Source organism: Urocitellus parryii, chromosome 9, assembly GCF_045843805.1.
Source record: "Urocitellus parryii isolate mUroPar1 chromosome 9, mUroPar1.hap1, whole genome shotgun sequence".
Lineage (NCBI taxonomy): Eukaryota > Metazoa > Chordata > Mammalia > Rodentia > Sciuridae > Urocitellus > Urocitellus parryii.
Window position 1 is genome coordinate 116,642,337 of NC_135539.1, and position 24,739 is coordinate 116,667,075.

The following is a 24,739-nucleotide window of genomic DNA, read 5'->3' on the forward strand; positions in this document are numbered from 1 at the left end:
CCTACATAGAGCCCTAGGGCCATTTTGGATCTCTGTTACCAGAGTAGTTCCAAGAGAGCCAGTAGGACAGAGGCCGTGGAGGAGAACAGGAATGGCCATGAGAAGACTGTATTGCAGTGGAGCAAGAATGGATCTAAGGAGGGCTGGGGTGTGGGTGGCTCAGTGGCAGAGTGCTCACTAAGCGTGTAGGAGGCCATGGATTCCATCCCCAGCACCAAAAAAAAAAAGGTGAAGGAGGAGGAGGAAGAAGGGAAAGAAAAAATAAAGCAGTAGATTGTACCCCCCAGTGTGGTGGCACATGCCTATAATTCCAGCAACTCAGGAGGCTGAGGCAGAAGGATTGCAAATTTGAAGACAGTCTTAGCAACATGGTAAGGCTCCAAGCAAACTTAGCAAGACACTGTCCTAAAATAAAAATGACTGGGGATGTATGTAGCTCAGTGGTAAAATGTGCCTGGGTTTGATCCCCAGTAGGGAAACATGCAGGCATGCGCACGCCCACACAGACACAGGATAGACTACATCTGGCATTAGTAGACATGGTGGGTGAGGGATGGACCTAAAACAGTTGCTTTAGGCAAAGCAATTTTTAAAAAGAAGAGCTCTAAGGACCCTTCCTTATTGTGAGTGAGGGAATGATTCGAAAGTAAATGACTGACCAAAGGAAACCCCGTTGCCCTGACCCTGACCGTGAGTCCTTACCTTGGTGGAGGCAGGGAAAGACAGAGGTATGACCACTCACCTTCAACCACCAGCCAGGCGCTAGAAGCATGGAGCCCGGTATCCAGTGAATAGAGGCCCCTGTCTGAGAACCGGGCCCCTCTCACCACCAGCCGGTGGGTCAGACCATCAGGGGACACAGATACTTCATATTTGTCACTGAGTCGGAGGGGCCGGTGCTTGAAGTGCCAGGCAGCATTGGGACAGGGGTTGGAGAGAGTACATTCAAAGACTGCATCACCGTGTTCTTCACAGCGGGCCTCGGCCAGTGGGACCACCACTCTGGGGGGGATGGCTGCAGAGGAAACAGGAGTTGGAGTGTCAGCTTGGCAGCATGACATGGTGTGACCTGATACAGAGAGGCTGGGAGTTCAGAACCCAGGTTCAGACCAGCTTGGCTACAAACTCCTGTGACACCTTGGGATGGGTCACTTCCTTACCCAGGGAATCAGTCCTCCACACACATAAAATATGGGGATATAGTTAGATTGGGATCCTCTGAGGCTGCTTTCAGAAGTGGTGCCTCACTTCCTTCTCTTTCCTTGGCCTTGGTTCAGCCATGTTCTTTATGGTCTATCTACCCAAAGCTTCCTTCCCCAGGCCTGTTTGTCCTTCCAAGAGCCCTCCAGAGCTGCTAGGTGCTATGCAGTGATAGGGACATGAGTCCTCGCATGTATGGAACAAGGTTTAATGAGGAAGGTGGGGCAGCACCCAGATTGTGGGGGTGGGGGTATGGGAAGCAGGAAAGAGAGAGATCTATGTAGGACACAAGGGCACCTACCCCAGGTGGAGATTCTTGCTAGGGAATTGTGAGAGATGAGGACATGCATCCCACTGAAGTAAAGTTATGGCAAGAGGATGTGAAATCAGTTTGGGTGTAATCTGAAAATAATCAACTGTGGTAGAAGGTTTGTAATTAGGGGCATGACACTTCTGTTCTGTGTCCATGACTGTAACTTGGTAGAGCCAGCTCAATTCCAACAGAGGACACCATGGACCAAGGCTGAGCATCATCATTTAGGTACCTGACTCTGCATCCCACTCCCCAATTGTCTTTGCATTAGGCCCTGTCACATCTATCCCCTCACCACGGGCCCTGAAATGGAGCCCATTCTTAAATGATGTCCCCTATTCAAATTTCTGCAGTGTAGACAACTCACCACTGGCCTCCAGTTCTGTTGAGAAGACCACGGCATCCTCCACCTTGACCTGGTAAAGGCCAGCGTCCTCAGGCCGCAGGTCCAGGATCTGGAATTGGTAGCGCTTCCCCAGCCGCCGCAGACAGTGCTTGGTCTGGTTGTCAAAGCCATAGGGGATCATCTCACCATCCTGCCACCAGAAAAGGAAGAGGGGTGGTTCAGGGACTCAGTAGGTCCCCAGAACCTCCTGCTCCACTCGGCTACAACTAGCAGTTTTCTCCTTCTGGCTCAGGCCACAGAAAACCTGGTCCTGAAGCTATAAAGGGCATGGTAGGCCTGGAGGGCATTAAACAAGCAGATGGGAATACCGGGCTAGGAATGTTACACTCCTTACCACAGAAGGGAGATTGACAAGAGGATGCAGAGGCACTAGACTGCTGACCCAGCTCAGGCTGGGAGGAGAGTTACTTCCAAAACAGCCCCATGGTTAGCAGGGGAGGCATTCAGGCAGACTTGGGGCCCCAGGGCAGGGAACGCCTCTATTCATCAAGGGGAACATTAAGGAACATCTTTAAGGCTCTATAAAACCCAGTAATTTACATACATACACCTCCTTTTACTAAGCCTTCCATAGATTTGCTATTTGCTGAATATTAATAATAGCACTTAACAGATGCCCATTGTGTGCCAAGCACACAATGATGTTTGGGACACATCAATTAAAAAAAAAAGATTTCTGCCCTCAGGGTGCTAAAATCCTGAAGGATACAGACAAATAACAAACAGTATAAATAAGTAATTATTTATGTTAGGAAAAATAAAACAGAACTAGGAAAAACAGAGGAAAATAAAAGATACTGGGTGGAACATTAGGGGGTACATGAGGTGGTTAGGGTCAAGAGAAGTGTCCCTGCAGGGAAGGGAGTTAGCCTATAGATGTTGGGGAAGAGCAGACCAGGCACAGGGAGCAGCTGGAGCAAAGGAATGGACTAGGCCAGAGAGCAGACTGGCACAGCAGCAGGGGGAGAGGGGCAGGAGGAAGGGGAGAGATGGGGAGGGGCATTTCCTTGTGCATAAGACAGCCCTGTATCACACTCATTTCACCAATTAGGAAACTGAGTCTCTAGGAAGATAAAATGTACCTTGTCTGAGTGATGTGATGGAGCTGGAATGAATTTGGCTACAGAAGTAATGTTATGCCCCCCAAACCACACACTTCCGCCCCAACCTCTAGTGCATTGATAGGTTATTTCTTCTGGAGCCCCTGTAGGGATGTGGCAAGTCTCTGGGGCAGGGGTCAGATGGAGAAGAGTGCCCTCTCTCAGATCTCTCTGCTCACCCCCTGCTGTGGAATTAGACACAGCTAGGAGTGTCTGTGGAGAGCCTGGCTGTGGGCTGTCTACACCAGGATTTGACCTAACCCTAACCAGGAACTCCAAGGGATGAGGGTTTTACCACTTGTGTGCTCTGGTTGTTCCCACAGGGGCCCCATGAGATTGTAAAGGTAAAATTTCTAAGCTGATTCTAAGCTGCAAAAGCCTGAGTTAAAGTGTAAAAGACTAGGTATTGTTAAAATTCCTCTGCTACCCCCGGAACCTGTAATCCCTGTAGCTGTTAAGACAATACCTGAACTGCCCAGTAAATATTTCTCCTGGTCCCCTGGTTGTTTAATAGCTAAGGGCTCCAAGTAGCTCGGCATGTAGGCATCCAGGCCCCAAAACCAATCAGTTTAAATGTGTACACCCCCCCCCCCCCCCCCCCGCTTAGGAGTGACCAATCACCCCTGCCCAGACTGTTCCTGCCAATGAATGTACTAATCATGTCTTGGAGTTGTTGTTCAATTTTCCCGCGCCTCATGATGATTTGTTCTGATGTATGCAAAGCCCCCCGCCCTCTCCAAAAAGTGTACTTAAGCTCTGCTTGACCTCTGCTCTGGGCTCTGGGCTGCTCTATCTTCCTGAGTGAGCCTGGAACCTCAGCATGCTGAATTAATAAATCCCCTTTTGCCAATTGCATGGAGCCAGTCTCTTGTGTGGTCTCTTTCTCTGACGCTCTGCCGGACCCTTACAAGATCAATTGCTTCCCTTCCCAGGACCTGTGATATCTCTGCCAGTTTCCTCTGCCATGGGCCCTCCAGCCTCACCTTATACAAGTAAATCTTGCTCTCAAAGTCCTTGAGATCCAGCTCCAGGGCAAATGAAGCGACCCCATCCTTGGAGACCTTGATGTGTCTCAAGTTGGAAATGGCATTGATGTACTAAAGGGGAGACAAATCAATCAGGGGAATGTCTCAAACTCAATCTTCGGAGCACTTCCAACCCTTATAATCCCTGATTCCATCCCTGGCCCACAATGCCCCAGTTGAGAAAGCATTTGCTCATTTTTTAAGTGGGGAGACTTAAGTCCTCAAGGAAGGAAAATCTCCAAGAAATCAGGTCAGAAAGGCAAACAAGGTGTTCAGGTGCTCTAAAAACATTCTAGGGCTTTTCCATTTATCTGTTCTTCCAGCTAATCAACATCCGTTGAGCATCTGCTGCATGCAAATCTCTGTGCTGAGTCCTGTGTTAAAGCAGATGGGAAAGCTTGGAGGAGAGAAAGCTGAAGTCCCAGGTGGGATGTTTAAGTGATAAAATACCATTTTCCAAGTGATGAAATACTATTTTCATGTTAACTAAAAGTACTTGATTTCCACTTCCAAAAGAAAAATTAGACGTATACTACAGTTAAGTTAGCTGCAGGAAAAAAACTTTCTACATAGTTTATAAGATGCTGGAATCAGAGTGCTAATGGCAACTGATAAATTCCCTTCCCTGGAAATCTTTTTTAAAAAGGCAGGTTCCCCATGTCTGGTGATGATGATGACAGCTGACACTAGGTCTTTACCATGCACCAGGCACTAGACTAATTGCTTTAAATACAACCTCTTATTTCATGCTTTCAATAACCCCATGAGGTAGGTACATCATCCTTAAAGAAAAAGAGGACAGTAAGATACCATATCCCTGAAATGCCCCTGTAGTTCCCCGGAACCTGGTCGAGTCAAGGGAAGAAAGAGCAGGCCTGGGCCAGGAATGCTAGATAAACTAGGACACTGACTCTCTCTCGTGTACGCTGGGAATTAGGGGACGTTTTTGTTATCTGTAGAAAACTACCTCTTGCATGTACACCAGGACAGGTGCTCCTTATAATTCTGGTCATACAAGCAAAGTAAGCAAGTTCAAGCTGATAATGTCACTTTTTCTGCAGCCTAATATATAAACCCTGCCTCTCAGTGGTGACTGGTACATTGTGGAAACAGTGTGTACACAATGTGTACAGTGTACACACTGTACCTGTGTCCTCAGTGGTGACTGAGGACATTGTGGAAAGAATAGGTGTCACTTGTCCAGCAGGCTGCCACTGAACAAAACATCATGAGGGGGAGGGGACACTGCTTGGAGAAGCACCCTGAAGGATGGCGGTGCTCTCTGTCAGCCTATAGTACTGGACCTCCCCTCATAAGCATTTCTTAAGGAAGCTTATGCCCCCTATACTGCCTCTGGGTGTTTTCTTTGGTCTCTCAGCAACCTATGCCGCTGCCTTGGCAGAACTGAGCTGTGCCCTTGACAGTAGTTATAACTATGATTCCCATGAGGACACCAAGTCACAGAGGGCCCCACTTTTTCAAAACTCCAGTTTAGCAAGTATTGGATTTTACAGCCTGGGTACCAGCTTGGAACTCGGGTCCTTAGCAGGATACTTTTTTGGGAACCAGATGGAGGCAGACCCTTGATAATATTGGGTTTCCCAAGGCCCACCTCCAAGCCCAATTCCAGGCGTGAGGCCCCTCCAGGCCCCTGTGCTCTAGCTGTGTAGAGTGGGGCAGGGTGAGGGTACCTGGGCCATCTTGTCCTCCCGCTCTTTCTTCATCTCCTGCAGTTTGCGCAGCATGCCCCGGAAGTCAACGATGCCATACTTCATGCAGATCTTCTCGTAGTCCTTCCGGTCTGCTGTCATCAGCAGCTGCCACACCTGCTCAGTCTCCATCTTTTTTTCTGGAGCTGGAGGAGGGGCCCTGGGCAGCAGAGCCAGCAGGTCAGAGGTTGGAGGAGCCCTGGGTGTTGAACACCTGGTCCTGGCACTCAGAGAGGTCCAGAGAAGCTTCCCTACGTGCACTTGAGGAAACAGCAAAGGGATTCAAATCTCTGAGACTGATTGCTGTTTGGGCTAGAAGGACCCAGAAGGGCTGAGCTACACTCAGTAGCTCTAGCTTTCAAAGAAACTCGGCTTCTAACTACTTGTATTGTTGATTTCTGAGTAAGATATCATTGGGTGGGGTCAGGGTGGGGTAGAATCATTCTTTTGCTGTAAACATTTTAGAAAATTATAGTTTTAGTAAGCTACCCCATTTTGCAAGTGAGGAGGCTAGGACCCAGCGAGGAGAGATGACTAACTCAAGGATGTAGGCAAGGACCAAGCTATACCCAGAATTTCCAGTGCAGTGCTCTTTCTAGCCTCTCACTGGTAGCAGCAGTCTAGCTGCCTGCTGAAGGTGCAGGCAGAGGCTGAGCCCAGCTTGTGATAGAAGGGAGAAGGGGGTGGGTACCATGGGAGCTTCTGAATCCCCCCTGGGCAGGTCCAGACCCACCTCTTTTTCAGCATGTTCCGGAAGTCCATCAACTCCTTCCTGAGGTCTATAAAAGTAGAAAGGATGAGACCCCACTCCCAGGTGAGAGGCCAAGGGGCTAGGCTTGTCTCTGTGGTCCAGGGCTGACAACCAAGCTTTTGGAAGAGGCTCTCCTTGGGACTGGTGATAACCCACAGGTGTGCATGGGGATTTGAGCCTCCAAGACGATTTCTATCAAATCCACCTACCCTCCTGTGGTTCCTTTTGCCTTTTCCGGTTCTTCCGAAAGCCAACTGGACCATCCAGGGAGAAATGGAGGGCATCGATGTAGACAGGCAGAGAAAGGCAAGACACATTTATGGTCTTCCTAATAAACTGCTCAGTCCCAGAGCCCTGACCACCACCACCCTGCTGTCCTCTAAAGCATAGCAACATCCCAGCTTGAGGCATGGAGCAGGTGGAGATCCATCTTGCATGAGCTTTGAACCCAGATCCTTAACCTGACCTGGGAAGGCCTGCCTGAGTACTTCCTCAGGCAGGGAAGCTTGCTCACATGTCCACATGGTCAAGGAGGTGGCATAAATGAGTGAAGTGACCACAGACAACAACAGGAAAGTGGGCATCTAAAGGGTCAGCTGGTGTTCGTGTCTGAGAGTTGCCATTTCAAGGTATGGGCCCAATAGCCAAATGTCAGACACTGCTCCATAGTCATCCATTAGCCTCTTCATCTGCTTCCATTGGAGAGCCTGGAAAAGCTAAATACTTGCCTTCCCAGCTTTCTTTGCAACTAGCAGTGTGGCTACAGGACACCATTCTGGTCAATGAAATGGAAGCAAAAGACTCAGAAGTTCTTGAGAAACCTTTTGCTTCCTTGATAAGAGAGTCAGGTGTACCTGGGACCACTTCCTTCCCCTTCTTCCTGCCTTGGACATGGATTAAGTTTGGACCTGCAGCAGCCATCTGTGACTACAAGGTGATAAACCAACCTGCTAGGGATGGAGAGCAGTGAGACAGAGGAATCCAGCTCTCCAGCTGCGCTGTGCAGTGAGCCCTGGACTCCCATCTCAGGACTTCTAACTGTGTGAAGTAATGACCTTTACTTCTTGGGCTGTTCTTAATAAGAATTTCTGGTACTTGTAGGCCAGCCAATGGTAAGCATGATTAATCAAGAGGCTAGATCAGCTTTCTCAATTACCTTCCAATTATTACAAACGAACAATTGATCTCAAAAAATTCAAGCACCATGCACATCAAACAAAACCTGTCTGAGATAGAATTTGCCCTCTGGATTGCCAGTCACCCCTGATGTAGGCCTGAACAAAGCATCCTTTGTACAGTGGAGAAACTGAGACCCAGAGAGGAAAAGGAAGTGAATGAGCAGAAGACCCAGGACTAGAAACCAAATTCCAGGTGGTGGCCTGGTTCCACTGGACAAAAAGGGCATCTTTCCGAGCAACCACAGCAGGCTGTCTACTGCCAAGAGTACAGATTTTACTTGCATGCAGATTTAGTGTGGAAGTGCTCTGGGGACAAGCCCACCTTCAATGACAGTGAGCCTTGCTGAGCACGTGGCCTCTCCATACGTGTTCACTGCTATGCAGCGGTACAGGTCCGTGTCCTCGCCTGTCAGCTTGTTGATCTGCAGAGAACCAAGGGCAGGGGAACAGGACTATCACTTCTCTTCCTCCATGGCCTAGACGTGACAGTATGTTGGGTGTAGAAAGATGGATAGGACACAGTCTTTGTCCTCATGGAGCTCAGTCTTTATCAGAAAATATAGACGTCAAAACAAAAACCTATTCAGCGGGTAGATGTCTTTGCCATCAGAAAAAAATGTGAAATAGCAGAAAAACTCACTTCGGAGGTCAGATAGATCTGGGGTTGAAAACCATCTTGTCCTATGTTACTAGCTGTGGAACCTTGGGCAAGTTACCTAATCTCTCTGAACTTCAGTTTCTTTACTTGTAAAATAGAGATCATAATACCTCAAAAAGTAGTGAATGGTCAGGATTAAATCATCTAATCAATATCACATGTTTAGCTCAGGACCTGGCACATAGTAGGAGTGCCATGGTTAATGTCTATAGTAGTACTAATACTAACCAAGGTTGATTGAGCACAGATATCCCCTGACTTACCGTAGTTACATCCCAATAAGCAATATTGAAAATATCACAAATTAAAAACGCATTCAGCCAGACCTGGTGGTACATGGTTGTCATCCCAGCGGCCTGGTAGGCTGAGGCAGGAGGATTGTGAGTTCAAAGCCAGCCTCAGCAAAAGCAAGGTGCTAAGCAACTCAGTGACACCCTGTCTCTAAATAAAATACAAAATAGAGCTGGGGATGTGGCTTAGTGGTTGAGTTCAATCCCCAGTACATACCCCCCGCAAAATAAAGAAAATGCATTCAATACACTTAACCTATGGAGCATCCTAGCTTAGCCTAGACCACCTTATGTGTGCTTAGAACACTGAAATTAGCCTACAATCAGGCAAAATTATCTAACTCAAGCCTATTTTATTGTACAGTGTTGGATATATCATGTAATTCGTTGACTGCAATACAATATACATTATGAGCTGTTTGCCCACTCCCAATGGGAGTCACACAGGTGTAGGGGAGGTGTGGTTCTCTGCCTCTGCCTAGGACAAGAGTACAGTACTGCACATTGGTAGCCCAGGAAAAGATCAAAATGCAAAGGACAAATTTTGAAGTCTAGCCTCTACTTAAATTGCACATCACTTTTGCACTTTATCATGATGAAGTAAAAAAAAAATCATAAGTCAAATCATAAGCCAAAGATTGTGTACTCACTTCAGGCAAGACTCTGGCTAGACCTTTACGTAAACCTTTCATCCTCATTAACAACTCCTTAAAGTAGGTATTATGATTATCCCATTGCACAGATGAGAAAACAGAGGTGGAAAGAGGTAACTTCCCAAAGCCAAGGTGGTAGGCCTGAGATTTTTACCCAGGTAGTTTGACCCCATGGTTTGAGACTTCTGCTCCAGCCAAGGCTGTCAGCAGAGATATCTGTGGCTCAGGAAGCCTTGAGCCATGGAATGAATTGAGTGGACCCAAGTTCGACTAGTAATTCATCTTTTACTTGTTTGGAGATTGCAGCCACAAAGGGGACAGAAATATGGCGTAGACTCTGGTCAGAGGAGAACTGCGGTGCTTACCTGCAGCACATGCTCCTTGCTGCCAGGGGCGGAGGAGATCTGGTACTTGCTAGAGTTGCTGAGGTCTCCTTTGGTGCTCTGCCAATGTACCTCGGGTCTGGGGTCTCCACAGACCACAGCCCGAAAGATGGCATTTTTCCCTGTGGCAGGAAAAGGCCAGTAGGGAGACTGATAATTTGGGGTGGAATGACAGGAGAGTTTGTTGGGATTTTAATTTATATCATCCTCCCCACTCTAGGTATTTCAACTGCCTGTTGCAAGAAGGGTGCCAGGCCTTGGTCCCTGTGACCCAGGACCCAGGATGTCAGGTGGAAAGCAGCAATTTCCAGGCACCCAGAGCAGTGCTGGCCTGTGCTTCATGAAGGAAAGAGGCAACTGGACTGTCCATGGTGAGAAGGGAAGGCGAGCAGGGCTGTTTGAGAGTGGATGTGTAAGGATCCCCACAAGACTGGGAAGGAGATGAAATTCTGAGTGTTTCAGAAAAGAATTAGAAAGAAGTGGCTGTTTGTTTGGTGCCCAGAGGAGCCAGACCTAAGACACAGGACCCCAGCCAGAGAAAAGACCCAACCTCTATGGCAGGCAAGAGAGCCTGGGGAGCAAGAGAGCCTAACCATCCCCTAGGCCTCCCCCCAGGAACATCTCAGGGAAAAGCATTCTGACTGAAGCCCCCAGGGCCCTCCCCAGTTTCTCACCACCTTGTTTTGGATTTAGAAATATTAAGCATGGTACCATTGTTCCTTGGGCGGCTCTTGGTAAGAATTTCTGGCAAACCAATTATAAGCATAACTAACGGAGGGACTAGATCAGCTTTCTCAACAAGCATCTAACTTGCAATTATTACAAGCTGGCAACTAATTCCGAAAACGTCAAGTGCCATGCTCGCCAAATAAAACCTGTCCGAGATAGGATGTGCCCTTTGTGTTGTCTGTCTGTCATCCCTGATGTAGGCTTGTACAAAACATCTTTTGTGTAGTAGAAAGAATGCAGCCAAGAGAGGAAAAGGAAGCGAGAGAGCAGAAGACCCGCTCTCACGTCAGAATCTCACGAACTAAAATCCATGGCAGGGAACTGTGCTGGGGACAGTGCCATTCCCACCCCTTCCCACTACCTTCCTGGGCACTTTTCTCCTGTGGTCTTCTAGCATGGCTTTCCTGAGCCTGGCCTGAGAGCCAGAGGGCACATGGCTGTCAGGAGACAATTGTTGGGTAGAGGGGTTTTGACACTGACTCTCTGCAGCAGTGACTTCAAGGCCAGAAGGGGAAGAGGAAAATGAGGCTGCAGCTTCTCCATCAGCACAGGATGGCCTCAATTTATTCCCTTTACCCACTCTTCTCCCCAAGACTCTTTGTCCCTTCTAGGGAATCCAGGCAGGCAGACATCCCTCGAGTACAGGAGGGAGACATATGGCCTGGTGACAGACACAGGGACTGGGTGCTCAGGAAAGTGGGCACCCAAGTCTTCTTCCCTGTGCATGATGAGAGGTGGAAGAGCAGGCGTCGTGCCTCCCCTGGGCAGCGCCCTCGGGCCTCACCCTCCTGCAGAGCCAAGGTGACGGGCTTCCGCTCAAAGTCCGGTGTGCTGCAACCTTCAGGGATCTCCTCCACCAGCTGCCGGATGCTCACCCCGGGGATGGAGGACTTCTTCACGAGCTTCCCTGGAGAAGGTAGGAGAGGGGGAGAAGGGCCTGCCCTTTCCCGTTCTCAGGTGCCCTTCAGCAGACTGAAACGTCCAACCTCTCAGACAAGGAACAAGGCCCCTTCTCCCTTCCATCTTGGGCACGGTTGTGTGGCCCACCTCCCTGTGACCAGTGCTTTCTAACTTTCTAGTGGAAATACAGTGGTGGCCCTCCAGCCCCTAGAATGTGGCACGGAGCACCCTAAGAAGGTCCCAAGCATGTCACTAGAGAAAAGCTGGGGAAGGGAGAATAGGAAGGGTTCCTTCTTAGGAAGCAAGGGCTCATGTGGGAGGCTCTGCACCCTTCACTCAGGAAAGCCAAGCCCAAACTGAAAAAAGCAGAGAGACAGGAGAGTTCCCCAAATCTCCTGCCTCGCTTCCTTCCCGCCTCTGCCCTGAGGAGTGCCAACCAGGGGTTGGGGCTGGGAGGGGAGGTGGGGAGGTAAGTTCTCTCACCTGCCATAGCTCTGGCTCCTTTTAGGTTCTTCTGAGGGTAGAAATTGATATCTGAGGGTAGAAGATGAATTACTTATCAGAGGCCCAGGCTGGTCTCACCTCAGCCCATCTCACACCATCAGTACATCAACCCATATCTGGGGAGGAAGTTAGGAGAAGCTGCCACCCCCAAGAGTTAGTCTAACCCCTACTAGATGCCATTTGGTTTTCTTTTTCTTTTTTTGGTACGTGAAGATTGAACCCAGGGCACTTTATCACTGAGCCAATCCCCAGGCTTTTTTATCTTTCATTTTGAGACAGGGTCTCTCTAAGTTGCTTAGACTTCACAAGTTGCTGAGGCTGGCCTTGAACTTGTGGTCCTCCTGCCTCAGCCACCCAAATTGCTGGGATTATAGGCATGTGCTACCGTGCCCAGCTGCTGTTTGGTTTTGTCCAATTCTGTCTCTAGCAAACTAACTTCTGAGACACCAGGGAGGACAGATTGCTGCCCAATCAGTACCTTTCCCAGGTAAAGGAAAGCACAACACTGAACCTGCCTACCGTGGTGGGGTCTAGACCCATGACCTCTGAGAGGGTGAGACATACTTTCCCAAACCTGAAGAATCACACTTATCTGAGATTCTACCATCTGTTTAATGGCAATGGCCTTGCTCTCTTGACTTTGGAATGTGAATCCTCCAGGACATTCTCCAGCCTCCAGGTTCCTCCCCCAATTCTGAGATTTTCTAAGAGTCCAGCAGCCCTTTACCTCCCACCCTCAACCAATCTGGAATCCTTCAAGGTCTGCCGAGGAGTGTCCCTGACTTGGCGAGTCTTAAGCTTCTTCTATGCCCAGCCAGTGGGATCACCATAAATCCATCTGCTCCCCTCTGAGGCCATGAATTATAGTGTCATGTGATCACGAGTGTTTCCCAGCCTCTCCCAACCTCCACCACCACAATTCCTCTGATTTCCTCTCCACTGAATCCATCTGTTAAGGCCAATGCCGTGTTCCACACAGGAGAAGGGGTGGGTTGATTCTGGGATGGGATGGAGCGATGAGTGAGTTGGGGGAGTCTTCAAAGAATTCTCCAGCAAGCCCACCTCCTGGGTGGTTGGCTAGCGGCCAAGCGGTTCCCTTTTGGAAATTCCATTTCCTGCCCAAAGAGCCATCCATCTAGAATTGCCCATGACAGCAAACTCCTCATTTCCATTTCACAAATGCCCACCCACTGGCACTTCTGGCCTCAGCTTCACCTTTGCAGTCCAGCCGCTGCCCCGCAGTGTGCTGGAATGCCATGGTGCGCCAAGTGCGCGCGTTCTGGAGCGGTCACAGGCACCACAGGCGCTGTCACATCACAGCCGCTGCTCAGAAGGGAAGCATGAGGGAGGGCGGGGAGAGAGCCGCCAATGAGGAGGACCCAGCAGGCCAGGCCTCACTGTGGGGTGCCTTGGCCTCTATACCACCCTTTCCCCAGGACAGTTGTCTTGTAGAGGTGCGTGCACTGGCACCTGCCCATGACCCCCACACTGGAGTAGTCTGAGTTCAACACAGCTATCTTCGTCACCATCTTCATCATCACCACCACCATCTATCAGCTGATTACTTGGCTATTTGTCACACATGAATTATCATGCAGGTGCCGGCCCCCCTCCCTTAGTCTCCTGGCTACAGGTTTAGTGGAAAATCAGAGAAGCAAGACCCTGGGGAGCTTAGGGGTCTGAGGGTAAACCACCCCGCCTGCTAGATCACTGTCCTCTTCAGGAATAAGTTATATCAGGTACAAGGTCAATGACACATGGGTAAGACATCTGTGTGGTTGGAGATCAGGGGAATGTTGACTCAGTTGGAGGGAACAGAGAAGGAAAGGAAGTCTTCCCTCCATGATTCAATCCCACTTTTGAGAAAAATCCTAATTCTCCTGAGCAAAAGCAGTGACTTGTGCCCTCACTGCAGAACAACAAGGCTCTCAGCCTGGTCCCCCGGGGCTGTGTCTCCCTGGCCTGTCCCTAGGACCCACACTCTCCCACCCTCTGCCCCAGCTGCTATTCCATTCTGCAGATCCAGGTTCCTGCCACCTCCAACTTCTCCACTGGTAGGAAGAGCCAGACAGTTTCTCTAAACTTCTTGACCATGTTATTAATTAAGATGTTACAAGTCCCAGCCCCAAGGTCCCCATTCTGGACTGCTAGTGAGATTTTAATCTGGCTGTCATTTCATACTCTAAACCAAGCAGTGCCCAGAAAATCAGAGCCAGGGCAGAATCACCCAGTCAGGACTCACTGAAATTCTTTCTTCCAAATATCCTGGGGTTGACTGAAGGCAATGTGTATGCACCCCAGTGTTTGATCCACAAGCCAGAGAAGGTTGCTGGGGCTGATCTCATGCCCACTGTCTGACCCTTTCTAAGTAGAAAAGTTAGAGGACAGGCCACTGTCAGCACCTCTACTGTCCCTGGCCTGGGTGAACAGCCAGATGTGCAGGGCCCACTTACCTGGGTGTACCACTGGCCTTCCTCCTTCTGTCCACTCCCTCCTCCCTGTTTCCAGCTGCTGCTCCTCACCAGAGCCTCTGAACCTTCTGGTGCTGGACAGACGGTGCTGGAGCAGATGTAGGTCACTGCAGGCGCCTGGGCTGCCTCGCCCCTCCCACTCACCCCGCCTCCCTCCTCCTCTGGCCAGGCTTGGCAGGGCCGGGCCCCCCTACTCCTGACCCTGGAGCTAACACCCTTGCCTGGGAGGAGGTCAGAGATGGAAGGGTCCTGTGACATGTGCCCATCCAGCTCCTGGTTTTGCAGCACTTTTGGCCCTTAACCAGATTGCCTGAGCATGTTTGCCCCACGGTACCTGGTTTATCTGATCCCTGTTAGCAGGGGTGTCTTCAGTCCAGATCCTGAAATTTTCAGCTAAACTCATCCCTTGGAACCCTTGACATCATAAGTCACACAGATATAAAAAGCTGCTGTCCTTTTGAGAATCACACCCTAAAGTGGAATCAAACAGTTGACAAACTTTGCAAACTAGTTGCTGTCCCAAATAGGCAGAAAGGGCGATCCTGAAGGCTCCACCTGAGAGCAGAAGGGAAAGGGGACACCTGAGAACCATAAAGCCAGGAGATCTTCCAGAGAAGGTGAGCTTGCCCAGGATGTTTTTAAGGAATTGAAGTTACAATGGAGGCAGAAGCAGCAGGGCAAATGGATAGGTTTTGTTTTGTTTTTGGTATTGAACCCAGGGCCTCTTTACAATTGAACTATATCCCCAGTCCTTTTTTTACTATTATTATTATTATTATTATTATTTTAAAATGTCTTGCTAAATTTCCCAGGCTGCCCTTGAACTTGCGATTCTTCTGCCTCAGCCTCCTTCATAGCTGGGGTTACAGGCTTGCTCCACCCCTGGGGCGAGATGAATGAGTTGAAGGATGCATGGATGGAAAGTGAAAATTGGAAACAGGCTCACTGGCAGTAGATGTTCTCGGGCATCAGGAGGGTAGGCAAGGCCCAGGAGATGAGGGGAAGAGGTCTGCTTTGGAAGAGCCACCTGCTCTTACCTTAAGGACAGAAAGCTGGTTTATTGGCTCCTACAAGCAAGGTATGGTCAAGGATTCAGGTGAGCAGCGGGAGACTGTTCCTGTCCAGCTGGTGCCTGTCATCCCAGCTACTTGGGAGACTAAGGCAGGGAGACTGCTTCAGTCAAGTTTGCCTAGCCAGGGCAACATCATAAGACCTGAGAACCGTCTCCATAAAAAGCCGGTGGGTGAGAGGATTGGAGGAGTGGGGAGGCGGCAGTGCATTTGCCTGGCAGGCATGAGATCTGGTTCCATCTCCAGCACTGCAAAAAAGGGTGGGTTTGGGTGAAGTAGAAGAGAAGTGGGTGTATGTTTCCATCATGGGGATGGGGAGTGTCACTGGATATTCCCACACATTCCTTAGTACCTTGCTAATTCCATAGGAGCTCCCTCTGCCTGAGATCTGAGAGGGGAAGTTTCAACCTCTTTGTGACGTGCATTTGTGTGTGTGTTTCCCCTCTGTGTGTTTCAGAGTGTTGGGCCAGTCTTGCATTTACTCAACAAATATGAACACCTACGTGGTGTTGGGCCCTGGGTCAGGTTTGGCCCTGGGAACTCAAGGGGAAGCAAACTCCAGGGCCCTCCCTTCATGAAGTTTACCATTCAGTGGGACAGACAGATGCTAGGTTCTCCATTACCAACTGCTCTAGAGGCTGTGAAGGACCGAGAGAGTCAGGGAGCAGAAGCTTGGAAACCAGGGAGAGAGCAGCACCAAGTGAGTTTGGACAGGTAGGCTTTGGAAACCATTGAGGCATTTTGATCTCTCTGGTAAGGGCTGTTGAGGTTTGTGAACTCAAGAAGGGTGACAGGATTCAATTTGCAATTTTTAAAAGCTTGCTCTGGTGGCCGAAGAAGGGACTGGAGAATGGTGGCCATGAGAGGCAGGAGTCTGGCTCCCAGGAGGGCAGTCCATTTACCCCGAGGTACTCTTGCTTGTGGCAAGCACTGTGCTCCAGGGAATCTCAGGAGCCATAGTACTGCAGCATTTGGGGATGGGGGAGAGGGAAGCTGCAGGTGTGGCCAAATACAGAGGGCCTCTAGCAACTTAGACCCTCTCTTGGACCCCAAGGAGTAGATGGGAATGAACAATAGACCTATGAGTCAGAGAGTCCACTATAGCCTGGTCTCTATTTCCCAGGTTTTAAGAGGAGCAAAGTTTGGGGTGATTCTCATCTCTGCACTTGGATATCACTGCATATCACACTTGGATCTCTCTCATTGCAATAAGATAGAAATCTTAGGATTCCAAGGAACAGAGATGGGGAGATACTTTTCACTGCCTTTATCCTCTATCAGATGCAATGCCCAATCATATGTAGCTAGGCCTGGGTGTCCAGCATCCACGTGAGTGTGAGAATCTTTGGTTCAGAAGGTCCTGTCCTAGCCACTGGTGGTGATTACTGTGATTGGCAGTGAGAAAGGGGTGGAAGGCGGTGCCCAGTCCCTGCTGAGAATTTCCTGGCTAGTCCTCAAGCCAACAGATGAGGCATTGTGACCCTCTCCCAGTGATCTTTCCTGGTGCCCAGAGTTTAACCAGTGGTCAAATTTCTCTGTCACCTCTCCACGTGAGCAAAGCCTTATAACATCTGTTAGACTTTTCCTTTGGCATATAAAAAGCAAGTTCTGGACAGAGCTCAGAGCAGGAGATTTGCGTAATTCATTCTTCCTCAAAGCCTGACAGCAAGGGCTCAGTGACTTTGGGGAGAGATGGTTACTATATGTTAAAACTCTCCCTTTTGCACAAGAGGAAATGTATTTTATGATAGGGAGCAAGAGGCTCAGGCCCCATGAAGTCTTCCTCTGGGGCCTCCCTGCTCTCCATCGAATGGGGTGGATGGGAGGGTCTCTGAGATCCTGGCCATCATTAACATCTTACAATCCTGTGACTTCTTGAGTCCCACAGATTGAAAAGCAAGAAACGTGGAGTTTAAGGAGAGAGTCTGAATTCATTTGCAGGCTACCATTGCCTTTGAAAATGGCCCTGCTCCAGCTCTCCATGGGATAGTATTTCCTTGTGCCTGGGGAAATGGGTTGGTAAAGTGCGGGTCTAACCAGAGACGTGCAGACATACACATACACATACCCTGCCACCAAAAGAGCTGGACTCTCCTGAAAGATAGAAAATCACGTGCTGCCCTTTGGAAATGGCTTCAGACATCTGGGTTAGGTCATAAGACTATTCTAACAGCAGCCTCACCCAGGAAGACTGAGTGGTGAGGGGTGGTGGGGGTTGACAGCACCCTCTCCCGGGCCATTGTTAGGGCAGCCCTCAGGTCTGCCTGCTAGAACCATCCACCCATCTGCCGCCCCAGCTGCCTGCCTGGCTAGTGTGCCTGCCTGTCTCCAGTCCAGCCCGCAGTCAGCATTAGCTCACATCTTTCTCCCCCCACCTGCAGTGTAATGAATCCCATGTGGCCTCATAGGAATGAAGACCTTGAAGACCCCAAGGGCAATTTCATGCTTGCAAAGCCAGCTTTCAGCCACAGAGAAACTTGAGTCAGGAGTCCATCCTCTAATCTGAAGAGGCCTTGGCCAGCAGGCCTGCTAGCCCCAGGGCTACAGAAAGGGTCCTCTGGACCCCAAGGGAGGAGAGGCTGGGGAGGATGCCCCACCTCAGTTTGAAGAGGGCTGAAGCCACATATGCATGATTTATTAAAGCAGTATAGATCTTTACAGGTGACCAGAGCAGAGCAGGACCTCTGAGATCATCTCACAATAACAATAAAATGTAAAAAATAAGAAAATAGTACTTGACCTTAATAGAGCTCTTGTTCCAAAGACATTCTTATAAGTCTTTATATTTATTTTTTTATTGATTGTTCAAAACATTACAAAGCTCTTGACATATCATATTTCATACATTAGATTCAAGTGGGTTATGAATTCCCATTTTTACCCCAAATACAGATTGCAGAATCACATCGGTTACACATCCACATTTTTACATAATGCCATATTAGTGACTGTTGTATTCTGCTACCTTTCCTAACCTCTACTATCCCCCCTCCCCTCCCCTCCCATCTTCTCTCTCTACCCCATCTACTGTAATTCATTTCTCTCCTTGTTTATTTTCCTATTCCCCTCACAACCTCTTATATGTAATTTTGTATAACAATGAGGGTCTCCTTCCATTTCCATGCAATTTCCCTTTTCTCTCCCTTTCCCTCCCACCTCATGTCTCTGTTTAATGTTAATCTTTTCCTCCTGCTCTTCCTCCCTGCTCTATTCTTAGTTGCTCTCATTATATCAAAGAAGACATTTGGCATTTGTTTTTTAGGGATTGGCTAGCTTCACTTAGCACAATCTGCTCTAGTGCCATCCATTTCCCTGCAAATTCCATGATTTGTCATTTTTTAGTGCTGCGTAATACTCCATGGTGTATAAATGCCACATTTTTTTTATCCATTCATCTATTGAAGGGCATCTGGGTTGGTTCCACAGTCTAGCTATTGTGAATTGTGCTGCTATGAACATCGATGTGGCAGTATCCCTGTAGTACGCTCTTTTAAGGTCTTCAGGGAATAGTCCGAGAAGGGCAATAGCTGGGTCAAATGGTGGTTCCATTCCCAGCTTTCCCAGGAATCTCCATACTGCTTTCCAAATTGGCCGCACCAATTTGCAGTCCCACCAGCAATGTACAAGAGTACCCTTTCCCCCACATCCTCACCAGCACTTGTTGTTGTTTGACTTCAGAATGGCTGCCAATCTTACTGGAGTGAGTTGGTATCTTCGGGTGGTTTTGATTTGCATTTCTCTGACTGCTAGAGATGGTGAGCATTTTTTCATGTACTTGTTGATTGATTGTATGTTCTCCTCTGAGAAGTGTCTGTTCAGGTCCTTGGCCCATTTGTTGATTGGGTTATTTGTTAACTTATTGTCTAATTTTTTGAGTTCTTTGTATACTCTGGATATTAGGGCTCTATCTGAAGTGTGAGGAGTAAGTCTTTATATTTATTAATCCATTTAATCCCTCAGTGAATCCTTAAGGTAAAATTGATTACTAGCTTCACTTTACAAAAGGGGAAACTGAGAGAGATTTTTGCAACTTGCCCAAGGTCACACAGCTAGTGTGTGGCACAGGAAAAATGTTGACCCAAACAGTTCCATGCCAAGCCTTTGCTCCTAATGACTAGTATCCTGTGGATCTAATGTAGCTCCCTCCTTTTCCAAGATGGGCAGGGAGCTGGTAAGGAGCAGAGACCTGCTGGAAGGCCCACTGATGTGGTAAGCAGGCAGATTCACCTCTCTAGGTCATTCTGGAATGCCAAGTCCTTCCAGAAATCTGCTCCCTTGAGGTCTCTATGAAGGGGTAAGGAGGTGAATGGTCCCCTCCAGGCTCAAACCTCCTCTAATTGCCAAGGTCACATTTTGTGTAGTTGGTTGTTTTACACACACTTGCCTCATCATCATAATCCCAGCAAATTGTAGCACTTAACTAGGACTCCAGCTACTGTGTGACAGTCTTTGCATGGGTGACCTCATTCAGCCCACATAACACCTGTGAAGTAGAAACATGTTGTCTCCGTTTTGCAGAGAAGGAAGCAGAGGCTAAGAGTGATGGGTACCACCCCTGCTGGGACCCAGCTGGTAAATGATGGAGCAGGAAGTGGCAGGCAGTTTGATTCTACTACGCTTGGGTCTCATGGCCCAGATATTCAGAATCTTAAAAATCAAATAGAAAGGGACTACCATTTTGCAACCTTCGTGGCTGCATCATTTTGGTCATAAACCTTATTGTCAAAAGATGTGTTAGGATTTATCAGAAGTTGAAAAGGACCTGACCACTTGCAATTTTGAGAATGAGAGATGAAACATGGGATACTTTATTTTAAATATTTACATTAAACCACTCAGCGCTTTAGTTCATAGGGACAAAATGCCCTGTAGTCATCACGCATTGGTAGATGGTGACAGGATTTATATGGTGGTTGATTCCCAGTGTCTGCCAGTGGCATGGCATGAGAAGGAACATTATTCATAAGTGTCTAAGCCACGTGTCTCCTTCTCCCATTCCCATCAGTGGATTTTCAGTGAGGGTGTGGATCATTCACTGGGACATGATGTTAAAGCCCTCTAAGGAGCATGCCCTTTCCACCCCTGGGTTGTCTACCCCTTAGACAGAAGCCAGGAGGGCAGAGGGTCTCCAGGGGTTCTGAGGAGGGGGTCTCTCCCCTCTTACGGCCAGAACAAGAAGGAAGCAAGCCACTTGGGAAGAAGACGTCCTCCCGCCCACCTCTCCTGAGAGCTGTGATGAGGTTGGGCGTGGAGCCCACCTTGGCCTCGTGGCAGTCATGCTGCAGACCCTGGCAACCATGCTGCTGCCATCTCTCCTGGCAGCACAGCAGCAAGAGGTTTCTTCTGACAGGAGATGGGGAGGGAGCTGGAGAAACCACCTAGACAGTCTTCTGGAATCCTCACCCAGCCTTCAACTGAGTCGGGGCTCGAGGGACTCCAAGCACCCAAGATTGAAAGCTGCTTTCTCAGGTGGAGAAACTCCAGAAGAAGCTGGGGATGCTGAATGTGTAGAAGTGAGGCAGTTTGGAGGACCCAGGAGAACCAAAGGGGCACTGCAGGCAGACTGGGGTGGGAGAACCAGGAGCCCTGAGTCCATGAACTGGTCCCCGGAAGCCCCAGCAGACCAGCCTCACTCAGACTCAGGTTAGAAATCGGTTCCCTCTGGCTGGGTTTGGAGTGAAATCTTTCCCTCCAGGGTCAAGAGGCCACTGTCTGGCTCATGCAAGGAGCCTGCACACAGTAAACCTAAACCTTCACGGCACGCAAAGCCTTCCCACCGACCAGCGCCCTCCCATCTGACCTCCTTGCCTAGTTCTCTTCCACTCAGCAACCTGGCCTCTGCCCCGGACTTCATTCTCCCTCCAGTCTAGAAAGCTAACTTCCCTTGCCCTCCTATCATCCCCAGACTACGTGGCATTTTCATCTGACAGCATTAATTCACCTCAGTGACAGCAACCTGTCCCAGAGACATGCTTCATCTTCCTCCACATCCTAGGAATTGTCCTAGTGCCAGAATGTGCCTCTCCTTCCCTTACACCTTTCTGGGGCTCGGACACCCTGGGACAGGACTCTTAGGGTGCATCTTCATCTCAAGGCAGCTTCTCCCGAGCCCACAGTCCCCAAGGTGAGGAGATGGTCAGAAGCTGTACCTACCCTTTCCCTCCCCTGACTCTGCGAGAGGGAGTTCCCTTTAAGCACAGAGTCCCGGCCAAACACACAAATTCTCATAAAGGAGCCTCAAGGAGGTCAAATTCCTTGACAAGGCAGGAAACAGCTCTTCATCAACAGGCCCACCCACCCCGTGGGCCTCACACGGGCAAGGTTATAAAGTGTCTTTTGTACCTTGCTGTGGAGTTCCGTATTTGTTTTGGAGCTGATGTGGAACTGTGGGAGGTTTTCAGGCAGAGAAATAATATGTGTGTTTTAGAAACAGCCCTGAGGTATGGTATATTGATTAAATTGGAGCAGAAAAATAATCCGAAGCAGGACTCCATCTTCTTCCATCAGACTAGCACACCCAAGAGCAGGGGCTGTGTCTCCCACAGCAGACTGGGGGCTCCTAAAGGAGGGGCAGTGCTAGCAACCTCTGTGTAGAAACCTGAATGTGAACCCAGGGAAAGCTCGATGCTGTGGACAGATCCAGTTGAGGTGGAAATTGAGGCCTAAATAGGACATGACTTGTCCCTGGGAAATTTCAGTCCTCTGGCCCACTGAAAACAGGATCCTGGGAATGAGACCCTGTGACAATCCCCTGCCTCCAGCATGGCTCCTTCCCTGGGATCAACTAGCCTCCCCCTGGCACCAACTTTCCAAATTCCCAGCAGCCTAACCACATGCAGCTGGTGGTAAAGATCAGGCTGAAATCCCATCCCTGACCTGTGGTGTGGCCCTGGAACACGCAGTCACTGCAGGCCACCACAGACAGGAGCCAGGCTGAGGGCTGAGCAGGGAGCTGGCTGGGGCTTACTGGACCCCTTATGTCCTTGGGAAGCCTCTGCTCTGGGAGGAAAATCCTCTGCCTAAAAGTCAGGACCTCTGAGGGCTGGGGAGGAGACAGCACCTAGCCTCAGGAGGCTCCTCCTCTGATGGGGGACACAGCCCCTGCCTTGCATGTGTGGTATCAGAAGCAGACAGCCCTCAGGGAGCTGCTGGCTGACTGGGGAGACATGATCTCCACTGTCATGTGTCCAGTAAACAGTGTCCCTCACTGCTGTGGTTAGCTCTGACAGCCACTCTGTAGCACAGAGAGAGGGGAACGAGCATGTATTAAAAACTGGCAGTGGGTCAAGTTTAATTTTTGGAAAAGAAAATCAAAATTTATTTGGCGTCATGTTTGAGAAATTAAATGATTGAAATTAAATAATCAATTATGGTAAAGACATGTGGGGAGGCGGGTGGTCAAAGAAAAACTTAAAACACCAAGAGCCCACAGGGCCTTTTCTAACAATTTGGCTTCCAGGTTGTGTAACTCCAGTGAGTCCTATTCCCACCCCCACATTGACAGTGCATGCGAGGCACCTGGTATTATTATCTCCTGTAATCACATCCTTTCATTATACCATTTCCACATGGTTTATAGAGAGGAATTTGTGCTCCAGTTGCCTCTGCCTAGATGACTCCTTTTCATGTTGGTTCGATGTGACCTTAGACTATCCAGTTACCTAGTAACTGTGCTTCTTGTCATTGAAATTGTCTTACTGGGTCACTAAAATGATCTTATCTATCTCAGGGATGTGTTTGTTGATTGGTTCTCCCTCCACTTAAATATGTAAGCTCATGAGATAGGAATTACATCTTGCTCACTGGGTTGAGAATAGTACTTGGCGTTTATCTGTTGAATGAATAGGGTCTGAGAGAACCTGCACCCGGGTTACCTGACTACTATTTGGGGCAGGGACAAAGACAGTTTCTCCACCACTACTTGATTGTATGGCTGGAGACATTTGGACACTCATATGTAACTACAATGTCTAGAAGACAGTGGAGAAGATGCCTATCATGGCTCTGCACAATGAAACCGCAAGACTGTTAGGGAGGGGGTCCTCACAAAAGGGACCAAGGAGATTTGGGGTGGGAATAGGACTCACTGAGAATTACACAACCTGGAAGCCAAATTGTTAGGAAAGGGGCCCGGTGAGTCTTATTGTTTTAAGTTCACAGCTTTCCTTTGACCCCCCCTCCCCAAATGTATTTACTGTAATTGATTATTTAATTTCTCGAACATGGGCCCAAATACATTTTGAGTTTCTTTTCCAAAACTTAAATTTAACATTCTGGAAAGTGTGTGCCATTGTCAGAGTCCAGTGAATGACAGCAAGGTCAGATGGACATGAAGATTTTTGCCAGGTCAGGAACTAAGTGTCCTGGCTGAGCGGCTGCTGCCTCCCTGGCCTCTTACAGGTGTGACAATCACCCTGTGGGGTGAGATTCTTATCTGTTTTCTGCAAGAGATGGAACTTAAGACAACAGAGGGGATGTGAATGTGGGCGACAGCTGCCCTGACTGATGCAGGTGCAGAGCTGGGAATGGAGCCGGGAAGACAACTCTCTTCTCTCCAAATCTGTCCAGTTGCCATTTATAAAACACATGAAATCCAGGCCTGCTCACCCACGACCTGGTTCAGGTCCCTTAGAGAACTTTCTCCTACGGAACCAGAAAAGATCAAAGAAAAAGAAAAGAGCCAGGTGCTGTGATGTTCGTCTCTAAACCCATCTATTTTGTTAGTTGAGGCAGGAGGATCTCAAGTTCAAGGTCAGCCTGGACAACTTAGCGAGACCCTGTCTCAAAATAAAAGATAAAAAGGGCTAGGAATGTGACTCAGTAGTAGAGCACTTCTGGGTTCAATCCACAGTACCCCAAAAAAATTTAACAAAAAGAGAATGAGTACTTAAAAACAAAAAGATTGAAAATTCCACCTCTGGAAGAAAATTATCAGTGCAAGTTATCGGGACCAGTGACAAACCCTTTGGTTTGTTTAGCTCTATGACAGTGTTTGGCACTATTCTGTCCAAATTCCCAGCCTGCATTAGTGAATGATTTCAGGAATCCACAGGGTGCTCCTTCCTCTCATCCTTGGTCCTTGTTTCCTATGCTTCCCACCTTCCTGCAGTTAATTCTGGAAAGTGCCCCAGGCAGTCCCTGATCTAACTCAGAGCATGTCCCAGGGGACCACCTGTCAGCCTAGGTCATTAGATGCTTGCTCCTGAGAGATTGACAGGAGCCGGCTGGATCTTATTAATGCCCATAGTGAAAAAGGGCTTTGCTGTCTGGTGACCTGATTGGTGACCCGCCCCCCCAGAGGAACTCAATCAGGAACCACTTGACAGTGCACCAGACTACATGACATTGAGAACCTGAAGACCTGAGGTCCATTCATTTTCCAGCCTTGGGTCCCTCTTA

The 24,739-nt window shown here is 48.8% G+C and overlaps 1 protein-coding gene across 3 annotated transcripts in view; it reads right to left on the reverse strand.

Moving 5' to 3' along the window:
* The window catches only part of Igfn1 (immunoglobulin like and fibronectin type III domain containing 1), a 46,007-nt gene that overhangs the window by 18,032 nt on the left and 3,236 nt on the right, over positions 1 to 24,739 (reverse strand). For 2 of the 3 annotated variants that reach the window (XM_077802397.1, XM_077802398.1), the window contains 10 exons: positions 11,779 to 11,829; positions 11,180 to 11,302; positions 9,649 to 9,788; positions 8,005 to 8,104; positions 6,714 to 6,758; positions 6,487 to 6,532; positions 5,736 to 5,913; positions 4,003 to 4,116; positions 1,881 to 2,049; positions 743 to 1,015 (listed from right to left, as the gene is read on the reverse strand). In XM_077802397.1, coding sequence (XP_077658523.1) covers positions 743 to 1,015; positions 1,881 to 2,049; positions 4,003 to 4,116; positions 5,736 to 5,913; positions 6,487 to 6,532; positions 6,714 to 6,758; positions 8,005 to 8,104; positions 9,649 to 9,788; positions 11,180 to 11,302; positions 11,779 to 11,785 — 1,195 coding nt within the window. In that variant the 5' untranslated portion in view covers positions 11,786 to 11,829. Of the gene's footprint in view, positions 1 to 742; positions 1,016 to 1,880; positions 2,050 to 4,002; positions 4,117 to 5,735; positions 5,914 to 6,486; positions 6,533 to 6,713; positions 6,759 to 8,004; positions 8,105 to 9,648; positions 9,789 to 11,179; positions 11,303 to 11,778; positions 11,830 to 14,252; positions 14,335 to 24,739 lie in introns of those variants that run through there. The other variant, XM_077802396.1, reaches the window with a different exon arrangement.